The 14,482-nt window shown below is 39.0% G+C and overlaps 1 protein-coding gene across 1 annotated transcript; it reads left to right on the forward strand.

Moving 5' to 3' along the window:
- Positions 1-381: 381 nt before the first annotated feature.
- On the forward strand, positions 382-14,039 carry dnajc21 (DnaJ heat shock protein family (Hsp40) member C21). Its single transcript, XM_034192759.1, has 6 exons — positions 382-751; positions 4,796-4,889; positions 5,032-5,155; positions 13,182-13,313; positions 13,424-13,728; positions 13,826-14,039. The coding sequence occupies exons 1-6, from the start codon at positions 655-657 to the stop codon at positions 14,022-14,024; spliced, it is 951 nt and encodes a 316-aa protein (XP_034048650.1). The 5' UTR covers positions 382-654; the 3' UTR covers positions 14,025-14,039.
- The last annotated feature ends 443 nt before the right edge of the window (positions 14,040-14,482 follow it).

A 14,482-nucleotide genomic window follows, 5' to 3' on the forward strand; every position in this document is an offset into this window, starting at 1 on the left:
GAAGAAGTGGCATTAACAAGATTGCGACTTGGTCACGTCAACTTAAACACCTTGTTTTTACTGCAGAAACGTGTAGTTGCGAACTTAAAATACGCCGAACTTAAAATAACCGAGAACGTCCAAAATATCATCAAGCAAGACAAATGTTACTTTCTCAAATTAATGCAAATAGCTTGACATTAAATTTACAGACTATATTGCAAAAAAGGTCTGGGGAAATTTCTTTACATTTTTTGTTTTCGTGTCTGAAATTTTAATCGGATCACACTCCGGTCCATTGGTGGCGGTAATGCACAAGAAAATGTGTTGCCAACTGCTATTACATAGAACGAAGAAGAATGGTCTTCCGTGTTGGTCATTGATATTTACCGTTTTTGCCTAAGAAATTAAGTTTTGTGTTTTTATTTTTTTATTTTTTTAAGTGAGTACACATACTGGGGAAACAAAACAACTTACTATATATTTCTTGTAAATCCACAGTGTAACTTTATTTGGTATTGGTCGAAGTGAGTTTCAGTTTGGAGCGAAAAACAATGCTACCCGGCATCTAGCATGCTACTGTAGGCTACATGCTACAGTTAGCCTGTCAGCGTGAGCGAGATTAAATTATAAACTTCTTCTACTGCAGTTTCTTGTAGCTCCGCGGTTAAAAAAATGAAGTGTCATTACGAAGTGTTGGGTGTGAAACGAGACGCAGGAGATGATGATTTAAAGAAAGCTTACCGCAAATTAGCTCTGAAATGGCATCCAGGTGAGTTGTAGCACTTTCAATTATCATTAGTGACTAAAGTCTTGATTTTATCTAATTAATGATACACTAGAGAGCTCTGTTATCAATTTGACAATAATGGCAGTATGCCCAGCATGTAATGATTTAACTTAAACTGTTAAAGTTGTCGGCAAAGTTTTTATTTTGTACAGCATATTTTGATTTGAAAGTAGGGTGGTGGTGGCCAAGTGGCTAGCGTGCTTGGTTTTAATGGTTCCCAGTGTCGCAGTCAGAACGGTCCCCCTGCCTTCATTTAATGTGTATACGTCATTTCGGAGCATCAGCAGCAGTTCGCCGATTATTGCCTCATTTCTGCTTAAAACTGCACTCCAGTCATCTGTCTCAGTGACAGATCTCTGAAGCTTTTGTACAACAATCATTTCCACATAAATTCAGAGTTGTTTAGTAATAAAAGAAGGGGTAAAGATCAGAGCATGACACCAGTGTGTCTGAGACTGACTCTCTACTGAGCAAAGGAAATAATGTTATTATTGACCATTAAGCCTGGTTCACACGGCAGGATCTTAAAATTATCTTTAGGTTTCCAAAACCTGAGAGACAACACACGTGAATATAAAAAGTCATGGATCTAACAGGTTTGGTCGTACAGTGTGTGGTGTTCAGCCACATGGTAAGGACAACAACACCACACATGAGCAGATTTCACACACGGACATTCACAGCTCAGACAGGAAATCTTTCAAAATTTCTCGAGATTAAATGTGACTTCATAGTAAACAAATGGAGGCACTTTGTGGACCATTTAAAACAGAGTGAAAAAAACAATAGAAAAAGAAAAGGTGTTCTTTAAAGGAGTAGAGACAGCGCGACCACCGGACTTTCTGGTAAGTCAGAACGGCTGTTTTGATTTTATTTTCCGCTCCGTGCGTCTGTCATCTCACTTTCTGATTGGCCGCACATCACATTCAGCAGGCTGTGAGCTTGTTTTGGTCGGAGGACACCACACACACTGCGATATCGGGCCAAAAAAATCCAACATGTTGAATATCCCCAATTTGCGATCGGAGCGCTCCTGATGTCCTTCTGAGCAGATCAGAGCACTCTGAACACACCACACACAGCAGGAATATCTGTTAAGATTATCTTTAGTGTCATCACGATTGTCGGGACGTCCTTAAGATTGTCGGAAGGGGAAGATTTGGTCCGATATCGGCCTAATTATCCTGCCGGGTGAACCCGATGTAAAACCTCTTAAATCATGCTACAGTCAGTTTTAAGACGAAACGAGGCAATAATCTGTTAATCACTGCTAATGCTCCGACATGACACATGCACACTGAAGGTAGGGGGACCGATTGTACTGCGACACTGGGTTCGCGCATGTGCAGACTAATGTAGAGGATCGCTCAGAGTAGGGGAGTCCTGAGACCCTGACACCGGTTCAAACGTCACGCTTGCCACAATTCTACTTGTAATGTGGAGTTGTGTCAGGAAGCGCATTCAGCATAAAACTTGTGCCAACTTACCGTGCGGACCCACCGTGGATCTGCTATGGTGACTCCGAGTGAACAAAGGAGCAGCCAAAGGGACTTAACTATTTGATTTGAAACTAGAGGTGTCATTACTGAGTGAGATCCTAGATGAAAGGCCCACTTAGGTACAAATCAGATTTATTTATGAAGAGAGTGCAGCTTTATGTACTATAAACAAGCCACATTAGATTACAGCCATCAGCTAATTTCCATCTGTAGAGCCATTAGGTAATTTCCATCTGTTGTCCCTAGTTATGTTCCACAGCATGTTTTTGATCTGAATCAGATATATCAAGGTTTAGTCTGACCACATACAGTTATTCCCGTCTCCATGTTTTTGATATATCGGCTTTGGATGTGGCGACCAGTTAGTCTGCTGTTTTGTGCGTTAGCTCCGAGCACTTCAAGGTGGTGGTGGTGGGGGGGGGGGGAATCATCTCACTGTTTCATAGCATGGTATCAACGCAGTGAAAAACAACAGCACACCCACAGTGACTTTTTAAAGCGTATTTATGCTCTACTTTTTTTTTTTTTCAAATTTGCACCAAGTCAGTTTCAGAACCTTCTGCATAAATACAGTTTTTTGTTTTTGTTTTTTCTTTGTCTTTATATGTTTTCTTCCTGTTCACACAGACTGTGCAGGCACATAGCCACTGGGTTGAGGGGAAGGAATACTCCCAACCCCCTTAGAGTCGAGGTCCAATTTTGAAGACATTTTATATATTTTTGCGTATAATAAGTTGACATTAGATCTGTGTGGAAGCAAGAGCACCCGTGGAGAACATGTAAAAGTCAGATATAAAACACATGAGAGAGATGTAGAATAATGACATGCTGAAATGTTTGAAGAAAAAAAAAAAATATATATATATATATATGTATATACACACCACTCAGATTGCAATAGCCACTCACAGATTAGCCTTTCTGTCCATCATTTACCTGTACTTTGGCATGCTTGGACCAAAAGTTATATTGGATTGGTTCCCACTGACCAATAGCGTTAGCGCTTACTGCCAACAGCTAGCCAATCAGAGCATGGCATACGAAGGTCAGGAACTAGCTGACAGACACTGGTTGAAAAAATGGCAACAAACATGTCAACAACAGCAGAAAATCGTCTGCCAGCGAGGTTTGCTGAGTTCACAGAGGAGGAACTGGTGGAAATATTGAACTCAAAGGATGCAAAAAGCACTAAGAAGGTAGACAAGCACGCTACTGATGTTTTAGAAGCATTCATCGCATCAGAATAAATCATATGCTGTTCACAACAAAATAAATTGATCTAATTTACTTGACTCTTTGTTGTTTGCTTAATTTGGGAGGGGGGTGGAGAACATAACAATTGATGGATGGCAAGTCGTCCAACAAGTTATATTGGACTCGGCTATGCCTCGTCCAATATAACTTTTCTGAATCCAATATTTCTCTATGTTGGACTCCTTACCATCCATTATTTGTATAATATATGGGTGATTCTTAGTCTACGGGCACTTATTATGTCCTTTGATCATATTGTATGAAAAACAGAAAAAAGGGGAAATTTCACACTTTTATAGTTATCTTTACAATGAAAGTGTGTTAAGAAATTTGTTCTAGTAGTCTATGATGACTTTTTCACCTTTTTTCAGCATCATTATATGCAAATATTGCCGTTTTGTGCTTGTCCCACACCCAGACTTTTGCTCTTCAATGATAAGAATGAATGGTAAAGAAACATTTTTTTCTAATGTTTTAAAATATCTCTGAATAAAATATCAGTGAAATAATCAAAACATAATTGGGGTATTCAGTGTCATACAACTGTTGTGATTTCTTTAAACAAAATGTAGTTGTCCCACACTATTGCCGTAATTTCCACCACAACACTGTAATGTCCCCTTAAACAGTTTGTATGAAAGATTGTTTGGGTAGTTTCTATGGAGATAAACAGTGACATCAGAGCACATGTATATAGCGCCAAATCACAACAAACAGTTGCCCCAAGGCGCTTTATATTGTAAGGCAATGGTGTGGTGGAAATTACATTTACAAGGCTAATAGTGCCCGTAGTTAAAGAATCACCCATATATGCTGCATCTTTTTCTGTCATTCACAGGGGAGAGCCTGGTTTGTATTCATCTCAATACAGTTTTCTGACTCAACTTTTGTCAAGCACCTTTTATTTTTATGTACTTATGATGGCAGTTGTTTTTTTGTTTTTTTTTGTAATGAGCTCAGTAATTATTGTGAGCAGTAACTGCTGGGATAGGCTCCAGCCCTCCTGCATAATTGGAGTAAACAGGTATAGAAAATAGTTGGCTGCATAATAATAATAATTAGAACAATATATTTTAAGCACTAAAATATATAATCAGTATTCCTCTGTCAAAGTTATACTGCACCACAGTGAACTTATATGGCAGTCAGGCTCTGTTTGATGATGTTTAAGTTGGATGACAGAAAAGGAAAACATGCCTCCCAGTTTTGCTTGCTTGGTTTTATGTTTCATTTCAAACTACAGCTGTTTTTGTTTTTTCTTTAAAATGTCTAGATAAAAACCTAAACAGTGCTGAGGAAGCTGCAGAACAGTTTAAGCTGATTCAAGCCGCATATGATGTCCTGAGTGATCCACAGGAGAGAGCCTGGTGTGTATTCATCTCAACAGTTTTCTGACAACTTTTCTTTAGTCAAGCAGCTTTTATTTTTCTGTGCTGGTGATGGCAGTTTTTTTGTTCTTGTTTTGTTTTTAATCTTTGATTGCTTTCTGCGTCTTCTGCTGTTTAACAGGTATGACAATCACAGGGAAGCTCTGCTGAAAGGTGGACTCAGTGGAGACTATGAAGACGACAGCATCGACTTGCTCCAGTACTTTACTGTCACCTGCTACTCTGGCTACGGAGATGATGAGAAGGTTGGTGTTCAGTCACGTGTGTAAGGCTCACATTGCTCAGTGCAAATACAAAAAAAACCTGCTGCCAGTGTTTACAGGACATTTTCATCCCTCTATTTCAGAAATGGAAAATTTTGACAGTCATATCAGTAAACCATAACATTGTGATTCTCAGCATCAGTACTTTGTGTTCAGCTTCTTCCTGGTCCACCCATACAACCCCTGCCAAAAATTATGGAATCACCGGCCTCGGAGGATGTTCATTCAATTGTTTAATTTTGTAGAAAAAAAGCAGATCACAGACATGACACAAAACTAAAGTCATTTCAAATGGCAACTTTCTGGCTTTAAGAAACACTATAAGAAATCAGGAAAAAAAAATTGCGGCAGTCAGTAAGGGTTACTTTTTTAGACCAAGCAGAGGGGAAAAAATATGGAATCACTCAATTCTGAGGAAAAAATTATGGAATCATGAAAAACAAGTTAAATGTTGTTATGGTGTGATACAGTTACTGTGACAGAGCATGCAAATATGCATCCTGCAAATTAAAATCCATGATTTTTAGCATCAAAAGCAACAAAATTGGTCCAGCTGCATTTATCATGATTTTTTTTTTTGGGGGGGTCTTTTCGGTATTGGCACCGGAAGGTAGATACAGTAGTGTTCAGAATAATAGTAGTGCTATGTGACTAATAAGATTAATCCAGGTTTTGAGTATATTTCTTATTGTTACATGGGAAACAAGGTATCAGTAGATTCAGTAGATTCTCACAAATCCAACAAGACCAAGCATTCATGATATGCACACTTTTAAGGCTATGAAATTGGGCTATTAGTAAAAAAAAAAAAAAAAAAAAAAAGTAGAAAAGGGGGTGTTCACAATAATAGTAGTGTGGCATTCAGTCAGTGAGTTCGTGAATTTTGTAGAACAAACAGGTGTGAATCAGGTGTCCCTTATGTAAGGATGAAGCCAGCACCTGTTGAACATGCTTTTCTCTTTGAAAGCCTGAGGAAAATGGGACATTCAAGACATTGTTCAGAAGAACAGCGTAGTTTGATTAAATAGTTGATTGGAGACGGGAAAACTTATACACAGGTGCAAAAAATTATAGGCTGTTCATCTACAATGATCTCCAGTGCTTTTAAATTGGACAAAAAAAACAGAAACGTGTGGAAGAAAACGGAAAACAACCATCAAAATGGATAGAGGAATAACCAGAATGGCAAAGGCTCACCCATTGATCAGCTCCAGGATGATCAAGGACAGCCTGGAGTTACCTGTAAGTGCTGTGACAGTTAGAAGACGCCTGTGTGAAGCTAATTTATTTGCAAGAATCCCCCGCAAAGTCCCTCTGTTAAATAAAAGACGTGCAGAAGAGGTTACAATTTGCCAAAGAACACATCAACTGGCCTAAAGAGAAATGGAGGAATATTTTGTGGACTGATGAGAGTAAAATTGTTCTTTTTGGGTCCAAGGGCCGCAGACAGTTTGTGAGACGACCCCCAAACTCTGAATTCAAGCCACAGTTCACAGTGAAGACAGTGAAGCATGGTGGTGCAAACATCATGATATGGGCATGTTTCTCCTACTACAGCCCCTGGCAAAAATTATGGAATCACTGGCCTCGGAGGATGTTCATTCAATTGTTTAATTTTGTAAGAAAAAAGCAGATCACAGACATGATACAAAACTAAAGTCATTTCAAATGGCAACTTTCTGGCTTTAAGAAAGACTATAAGAAATCAGGAAAAAAATTGTGGCAGTCAGTAACAGTTACTTTTTTAGACCAAGCAGAGGAAAAAAATATGGAATCACTCAATTCTGAGGAAAAAATTATGGAATCATGAAAAACAAAAGAACGCTCCAACACATCACTAGTATTTTGTTGCATCACCTCTGGCTTTTATAACAGCTTGCAGTCTCTGAGGCATGACTTAATGAGTGACAAACGGTACTCTTCATCGATCTGGCTCCAACTTTCTCTGATTGCTGTTGCCAGATCAGCTTTGCAGGTTGGAGCCTTGTCATGGACCATTTTCTTCAACTTCTACCAAAGATTTTTGGTGGAAGTTGCTCAAGAAAGCCCTACCATTAATTAATGATTCGATCTTAAATATGATCAATCTATCTTTATTAGTTGGCTATGTATCACAGGCTTTTAAGGTGGCAGTAATTAAACCATTACTTAAAAAGCCATCACTTGACCCAGCTATCTTAGCTAATTATAGGCCAATCTCCAACCTTCCTTTTCTCTCAAAAATTCTTGAAAGGGTAGTTGTAAAACAGCTAACTGATCATCTGCAGAGGAATGGTCTATTTGAAGAGTTTCAGTCAGGGTTTAGAATTCATCATAGTACAGAAACAGCATTAGTGAAGGTTACAAATGATCTTCTTATGGCCTCGGACAGTGGACTCATCTCTGTGCTTGTTCTGTTAGACCTCAGTGCTGCTTTTGATACTGTTGACCATAAAATTTTATTACAGAGATTAGAGCATGCCATAGGTATTAAAGGCACTGCGCTGCGGTGGTTTGAATCATATTTGTCTAATAGATTACAATTTGTTCATGTAAATGGGGAATCTTCTTCACAGACTAAAGTTAATTATGGAGTTCCACAAGGTTCTGTGCTAGGACCAATTTTATTCACTTTATACATGCTTCCCTTAGGCAGTATTATTAGATGGTATTGCTTAAATTTTCATTGTTACACAGATGATACCCAGCTTTATCTATCCATGAAGCCAGAGGACACACACCAATTAGCTAAACTGCAGGATTGTCTTACAGACATAAAGACATGGATGACCTCTAATTTCCTGCTTTTAAACTCAGATAAAACTGAAGTTATTGTACTTGGCCCCACAAATCTTAGAAACATGGTGTCTAACCAGATCCTTACTCTGGATGGCATTACCCTGACCTCTAGTAATACTGTGAGAAATCTTGGAGTCATTTTTGATCAGGATATGTCATTCAAAGCGCATATTAAACAAATATGTAGGACTGCTTTTTTGCATTTGCTCAATATCTCTAAAATTAGAAAGGTCTTGTCTCAGAGGGATGCTGAAAAACTAATTCATGCATTTATTTCCTCTAGGCTGGACTATTGTAATTCATTATTATCAGGTTGTCCTAAAAGTTCCCTGAAAAGCATTCAGTTAATTCAAAATGCTGCAGCTAGAGTACTGACAGGGACTTGAAGGAGAGAGCATATCTCACCCATATTGGCCTCTCTTCATTGGTTTCCTGTTAATTCTAGAATAGAATTTAAAATTCTTCTTCTTACTTATAAAGTTTTGAATAATCAGGTCCCATCTTATCTTAGGGACCTCATAGTACCATATCACCCCAATAGAGCGCTTCGCTCTCAGACTGCAGGCTTACTTGTAGTTCCTAGGGTTTGTAAGAGTAGAATGGGAGGCAGAGCCTTCAGCTTTCAGGCTCCTCTCCTCTGGAACCAGCTCCCAATTTGGATCAGGGAGACAGACACCCTCTCTACTTTTAAGATTAGGCTTAAAACTTTCCTTTTTGCTAAAGCTTATAGTTAGGGCTGGATCAGGTGACCATGAACCATCCCTTAGTTATGCTGCTATAGACTTAGACTGCTGGGGGGTTCCCATGATGCACTGAGTGTTTCTTTCTCTTTTTGCTCTGTATGCACCACTCTGCATTTAATCATTAGTGATTGATCTCTGCTCCCCTCCACAGCATGTCTTTTTCCTGGTTCTCTCCCTCAGCCCCAAGCAGTCCCAGCAGAAGACTGCCCCTCCCTGAGCCTGGTTCTGCTGGAGGTTTCTTCCTGTTAAAAGGGATTTTTCCTTCCCACTGTCGCCAAGTGCTTGCTCACAGGGGGTCGTTTTGACCGTTGGGGTTTTTCCGTAATTATTGTATGGCTTTGCCTTACAATATAAGGCGCCTTGGGGCAACTGTTTGTTGTGATTTGGCGCTATATAAATAAAATTGATTTGATTTGATTTTAAGTTTCTTTATATTTAGTGAGGTTAATTTGAAAGATTTTCAATTGGATTAAGATCCGGACTATTTGCAGGCCATGACATTGACCCTATGTGTCTTTTTGCAAGGAATGTTTTCACAGTTTTTGCTCTATGGCAAGATGCATTATCATCTTGAAAAATGATTTCATCATCCCCAAACATCCTTTCAATTGATGGGATAAGAAAAGTGTCCAAAATATCAACGTAAACTTGTGCATTTATTGATGACGTAATGACAGCCATCTCCCCAGTGCCTTTACCTGACATGCAGCAGCCCCATATCATCAATGACTGTGGAAATTTACATGTTCTCTTCAGGCAGTCATCTTTATAAATCTCATTGGAACGGCACCAAACAAAAGTTCCAGCATCATCACCTTGCCCAATGCAGATTTGAGATTCATCTCGGAATATGACTTTCATCCAGTCATCCACAGTCCACGATTGCTTTTCCTTAGCCCATTGTAACCTTGGTTTTTCTGTTTAGGTGTTAATGATGGCTTTTGTTTAGCTTTTCTGTATGTAAATTCCATTTCCTTTGGGCGGTTTCTTACAGTTCGCTCACAGACGTTGACTCCAGTTTCCTCCCATTCGTTCCTCATTTGTTTTGTTGTGCATCTTCGATTTTTGAGACATATTGCTTTAAGTTTTCTGTCTTGACGCTTTGATGTCTTCCTTGGTCTACCAGTATGTTTGCCTTTAACAACCTTCCCATGTTGTTTGTATTTGGTCCAGAGTTTAGACACAGCTGACTGTGAACAACCATCTTTTGCAACATTGCGTGATGATTTACCCTCTTTTAAGAGTTTGATAATCCTCTCCTTTGTTTCAATTGACATGTTGGAGCCTCTCGTGTTGGAGCCATGATTCATGTCAGTCCACTTGGTGCAACAGCTCTCCAAGGTGTAAGCACTCCTTTTTAGATGCAGACTAACGAGCAGATCTGATTTGATGCAGGTGTTAGTTTGGGGGATGAAAATTTACAGGGTGATTCCATAATTTATTCCTCAGAATTGAGTGAGTCCATATTTTTACTGACTGCCACAATTATTTTTCCTGATTTCTTATACAACCCCTGGCAAAAATTATGGAATCACCGGCCTCGGAGGATGTTCAATCAGTTGTTTAATTTTGTAGAAAAAAAGCAGATCACAGACAAGACACAAAACTAAAGTCATTTCAAATGGCAACTTTCTGGCTTTAAGAAACAATATAAGAAATCAAGAGAAAAAGATTGTGGCAGTCAGTAACAGTTACTTTTTTAGACCAAGCAGAGGAAAAAAATATGGAAACACTCAATTCTGAGGAAAAAATTATGGAATCACCCTGTAAATTTTCATCCCCAAAACTAACACCTGCATCATATCAGATCTGCTTGCTAGTCTGCATCTAAAAAGGAGTGATCACACCTTGGAGAGCTGTTGCACCAAGTGGACTGACATGAATCATGGCTCCAACACGATAGAGATGTCAATTGAAACAAAGGAGAGGATTATCAAACTCTTAAAAGAGAGTAAATCATCACGCAATGTTGCAAAAGATGTTGGTTGTTCACAGTCAGCTGTGTCTAAACTCTGGACCAAATACAAACAACATGGGAAGGTTGTTAAAGGCAAACTTACTGGTAGACCAAGGAAGACATCAAAGCGTCAAGACAGAAAACTTAAAGCAATATGTCTCAAAAATCGAAAAATGTACAACAAAACAAATGAGGAACGAATGGGAGGAAACTGGAGTCAATGTCTGTGACCGAACTGTAAGAAACCGCCTAAAGGAAATGGGATTTACATACAGAAAAGCTAAACGAAAGGCATCATTAACACCTAAACAGAAAAAAAAACAAGGTTACAATGGGCTAAGGAAAAGCAATTGTGGACTGTGGATGACTGGATGAAAGTCATATTCAGTGATGAATCTCGAATCTGCATTGGGCAAGGTGATGATGCTGGAACTTTTGTTTGGTGCCATTCCAATGAGATTTATAAAGATGACTGCCTGAAGAGAACATGTAAATTTCCACAGTCATTGATGATATGGGGCTGCATGTCAGGTAAAGGCACTGGGGAGATGGCTGTCATTACATCATCAATAAATGCACAAGTTTATGTTCATATTTTGGACAATTGAAAGGATGTTTGGGGATGATGAAATCATTTTTCAAGATGATAATGCATCTTGCCATAGAGCAAAAACTGCAAAAACATTCCTTGCAAAAAGACACATAGGGTCAATGTCATGGCATAGGGTCAATGTCAATAAGCAGATCTGATTTGATGCAGGTGTTAATTTGGGGGATGAAAATTTACAGGGTGATTCCATAATTTTTTCCTCAGAATTGAGTGATTCCATATTTTTTTCCTCTGCTTGGTCTAAAAAAGTAACCATTACTGACTGCCACAATCTTTTTTCTTGATTTCTTATAGTGTTTCTTAAAGCCAGAAAGTTGCCATTTGAAATGACTTTAGTTTTGTGTCATGTCTGTGATCTGCTTTTTTTCTACAAAATTAAACAACTGAATGAACATCCTCCGAGGCCGGTGATTCCATAATTTTTGCCAGGGGTTGTACAAGGTTAACTAAAATAGACACTTGTAGTTTTAATCAACCTTGAGCTAATGAATAATACTGATAATAATAAGCAAGCCTGCATGCTGCGATTTCAAAGTTTAAGAGGGCACATATGGCTTAACAAGGTCAACAAAATAGGTATGTGCATGACCGTTTACAGCCATTTAGGTTTTCAAGTCACCACCATAGCACATACACTAAATTGAAAAACTTTACTAATAAATATCTGCTTTTATCTATATTAAAATAACCAAGTGGCCTCTCTGTGCGTATGCTTATGTGTTTTGGGCCAAGGATGAACGGTGTGAAAATGGAAAGTTGATAGGATAAATATTTTTTTGAGAAATTTGTGATTTTAGCTAACTAGTAAACAATGGACATTGTGCTGTAATGCACCATGGGGTTTGGGGTTTTAAATGTTGTTTTTGTGGTTCATATTAGTTTAACAGTGTTGTTAGTATTATTGATTTATTGTGTTTTTGTAGTTCAGTTGGTTTAGTCAATTTAGTTAAGTGTTATGTTGCTATTACCATGGGTGACTTAAGTGTCATGCTCCTGGTACTATATGTGAAAAGTGTAGTGCTTTTAATGTCTTCTGCTGCAGTCTCTGTCAAATTAAAAGCACCTGCTTACAGCAGAATACAGAAAAGATAAAAAGCTCTGCATGCGTGTGTACAATTTTGATCATGCACAAACTGTGGAGAGCTGACATTTGCTGTTTTGGTATGTTTGTGTATTTTGGGTCAATGATGAACGCCACCAAAACCAAACATTGATTGGACTAATATTTTTAGAGAAGCTAGCTAACAACACTGAACATTGGACATTGATATTTACATTCTGGACTCACATCAAACCAGCAGGGGGCAGTAAATCATCTGTATATGAAAAGCGTGTGATTTCTTTTTTTTTTTTTTTTTTATTGTAAGTACATAATATAATGACAAAATAGAAGTTAAAATAAAATAATAGTAATGGTGTGTATATAATAGCAAGAACCTAAGCAATTTATAAATACATTAAGACAGTAAATTAACATTAAAAATTACATAATTAACAGGAAATGGAAGGGTTGGGTTCTTCTTCAAAAAACTGTTGACATCTAAGGTTCTAAAACATTCTTGAATCACACACCATTGCAACTCATACAAACTTTGCACATTGTCACTTACCTATTTTATAAACACTACCCAATCTGAGGCCCCTGGATCCCCACCGGCAACACGGTAGTGTATTAATAAGGCAAGGAACACAGAAAAGCAGCATGTCAAGTGTTCCTGCATCATTCACCCATTTTGAACATAGAAATCTGAGGACATTCTGCTCAGTTATTATTTACTTTCCACTCAAACATACTGTCATAGCACACCACAACTGGTCATAGTCAGAGTGTTTCATTCAAGCTATTTAAAATTCTGAAAAGACCATTTCATTCTGAGGCTTACATAAATAAGAGGATTTTTTAATCTCTGCTCTTTGTAGGGCTTTTACACAGTCTACAGGAATCTTTTTGAGACCATTGTGAAGGAGGAAATGGAGCACTGCAGGGTTGAAGATAAAGAGGATGAAGACGACTTTCCTCCATTTGGAGACTCTCAGAGTGATTACGATGCAGTAAGTCTACCCCACACCTGAAACACAATTTGAGGAGGAGGATCACCAGAAATGTGAACTGTGAGTCATTAAGGTGGTGATTTTTCAGTCAGCACGTCACCACTTTCCAGGTCGTCCATGTCTTTTACGGCTACTGGCAGAGCTTCTGCACTCGGAAGAACTTTGCTTGGAAGGAGGAGTATGATACGAGGCAGGCGTCTAACCGCTGGGAGAAGCGGGCCATGGAGAAGGAGAACAAGAAGACCAAAGAAAAGGCACGAAAGGAACGCAACGAGCTGGTGAGGCAGCTGGTGTCATATGTTCGCAAGCGAGACCGTCGCGTGCAGGCCCACAGGAAGCTGGTGGAGGAACAGAATGCTGAGAAAATCAAGAAGGTAGAGGAGCTGAGGCGTAAGCAGAAGCTCAGCCAGGCTAAGTGAGTTGGAAGACGTTACTTTTTGTGTTGAATTTCTGTATGCTCTCGACTGTAAAATGCACACATTCCTCATGTGCTCTGCTGTGTGTTGTCAAAGACTGGCAGAGGAATACAAGGAACAGAGCTGGGCGGCCATGTCTGAGCTTGAGAAGGAGCTGCAGCAGATTGAGGCTCAGTATGGAGAGGAGTTTGGAGATGCATCGGAGTGTGAGGAAGAAGAGCAGGACGCAGACACCCAGGAGCTGACTAATGGGAATGGTGGAGGTCAGTGTGTAATTCAGCATAACACCTTTTGACCTGAAAACTGTCTAAATCACTGAGTGATACGTGTCGTACAGTCAGTGTACATCATTAAACAGGCCAGTGAGAGTTTCAGGCAATTAACCAAAGTTGAGTTGAAAGGGAATGTTTAATGCTTGTTCCCAAGTGTGTAATTTTGCGAGGTGCATTGCGTGGAAACGTGAGGCTCCGAAGTGCAAAAATCTAAAGTTAAAGCGAGAGGGAGGGCCACCCAGATTTCACTAAACTGACAAAATTTACTTTGTACTGAAATCTAAGCATTATAATGTAGGTTTACATAGATTAGATTAGATAGAATTTTATTAATCCCATGGGACGACTCCCTCAGAGAAATTGAGGTTCCAGTAGCACAGGGTAAGAAGCACACAGAGTATCAAGAGTAAAAGTAAATAACAGTTTGCAAAATACAAATATCAGAAATATTGTTCGCTACTGGTTACTCCTGCTCCTTCCT

The sequence above is a fragment of the Thalassophryne amazonica genome, chromosome 17 (genome assembly GCF_902500255.1).
Source record: "Thalassophryne amazonica chromosome 17, fThaAma1.1, whole genome shotgun sequence".
Taxonomy (NCBI): domain Eukaryota; kingdom Metazoa; phylum Chordata; class Actinopteri; order Batrachoidiformes; family Batrachoididae; genus Thalassophryne; species Thalassophryne amazonica.

Excerpts from the sequence above, each read along its gene's own strand:
- dnajc21 (XM_034192759.1), top strand. The coding sequence starts at position 655 with ATGAAGTGTCATTACGAAGTGTTGGGTGTGAAACGAGACGCAGGAGAT. Across the intron at positions 4,890-5,031 it reads GATCCACAGGAGAGAGCCTG|GTATGACAATCACAGGGAAG; the intron begins GTGTGTATTCAT and ends GCTGTTTAACAG. Across the intron at positions 13,729-13,825 it reads CAGAAGCTCAGCCAGGCTAA|ACTGGCAGAGGAATACAAGG; the intron begins GTGAGTTGGAAG and ends GTGTTGTCAAAG.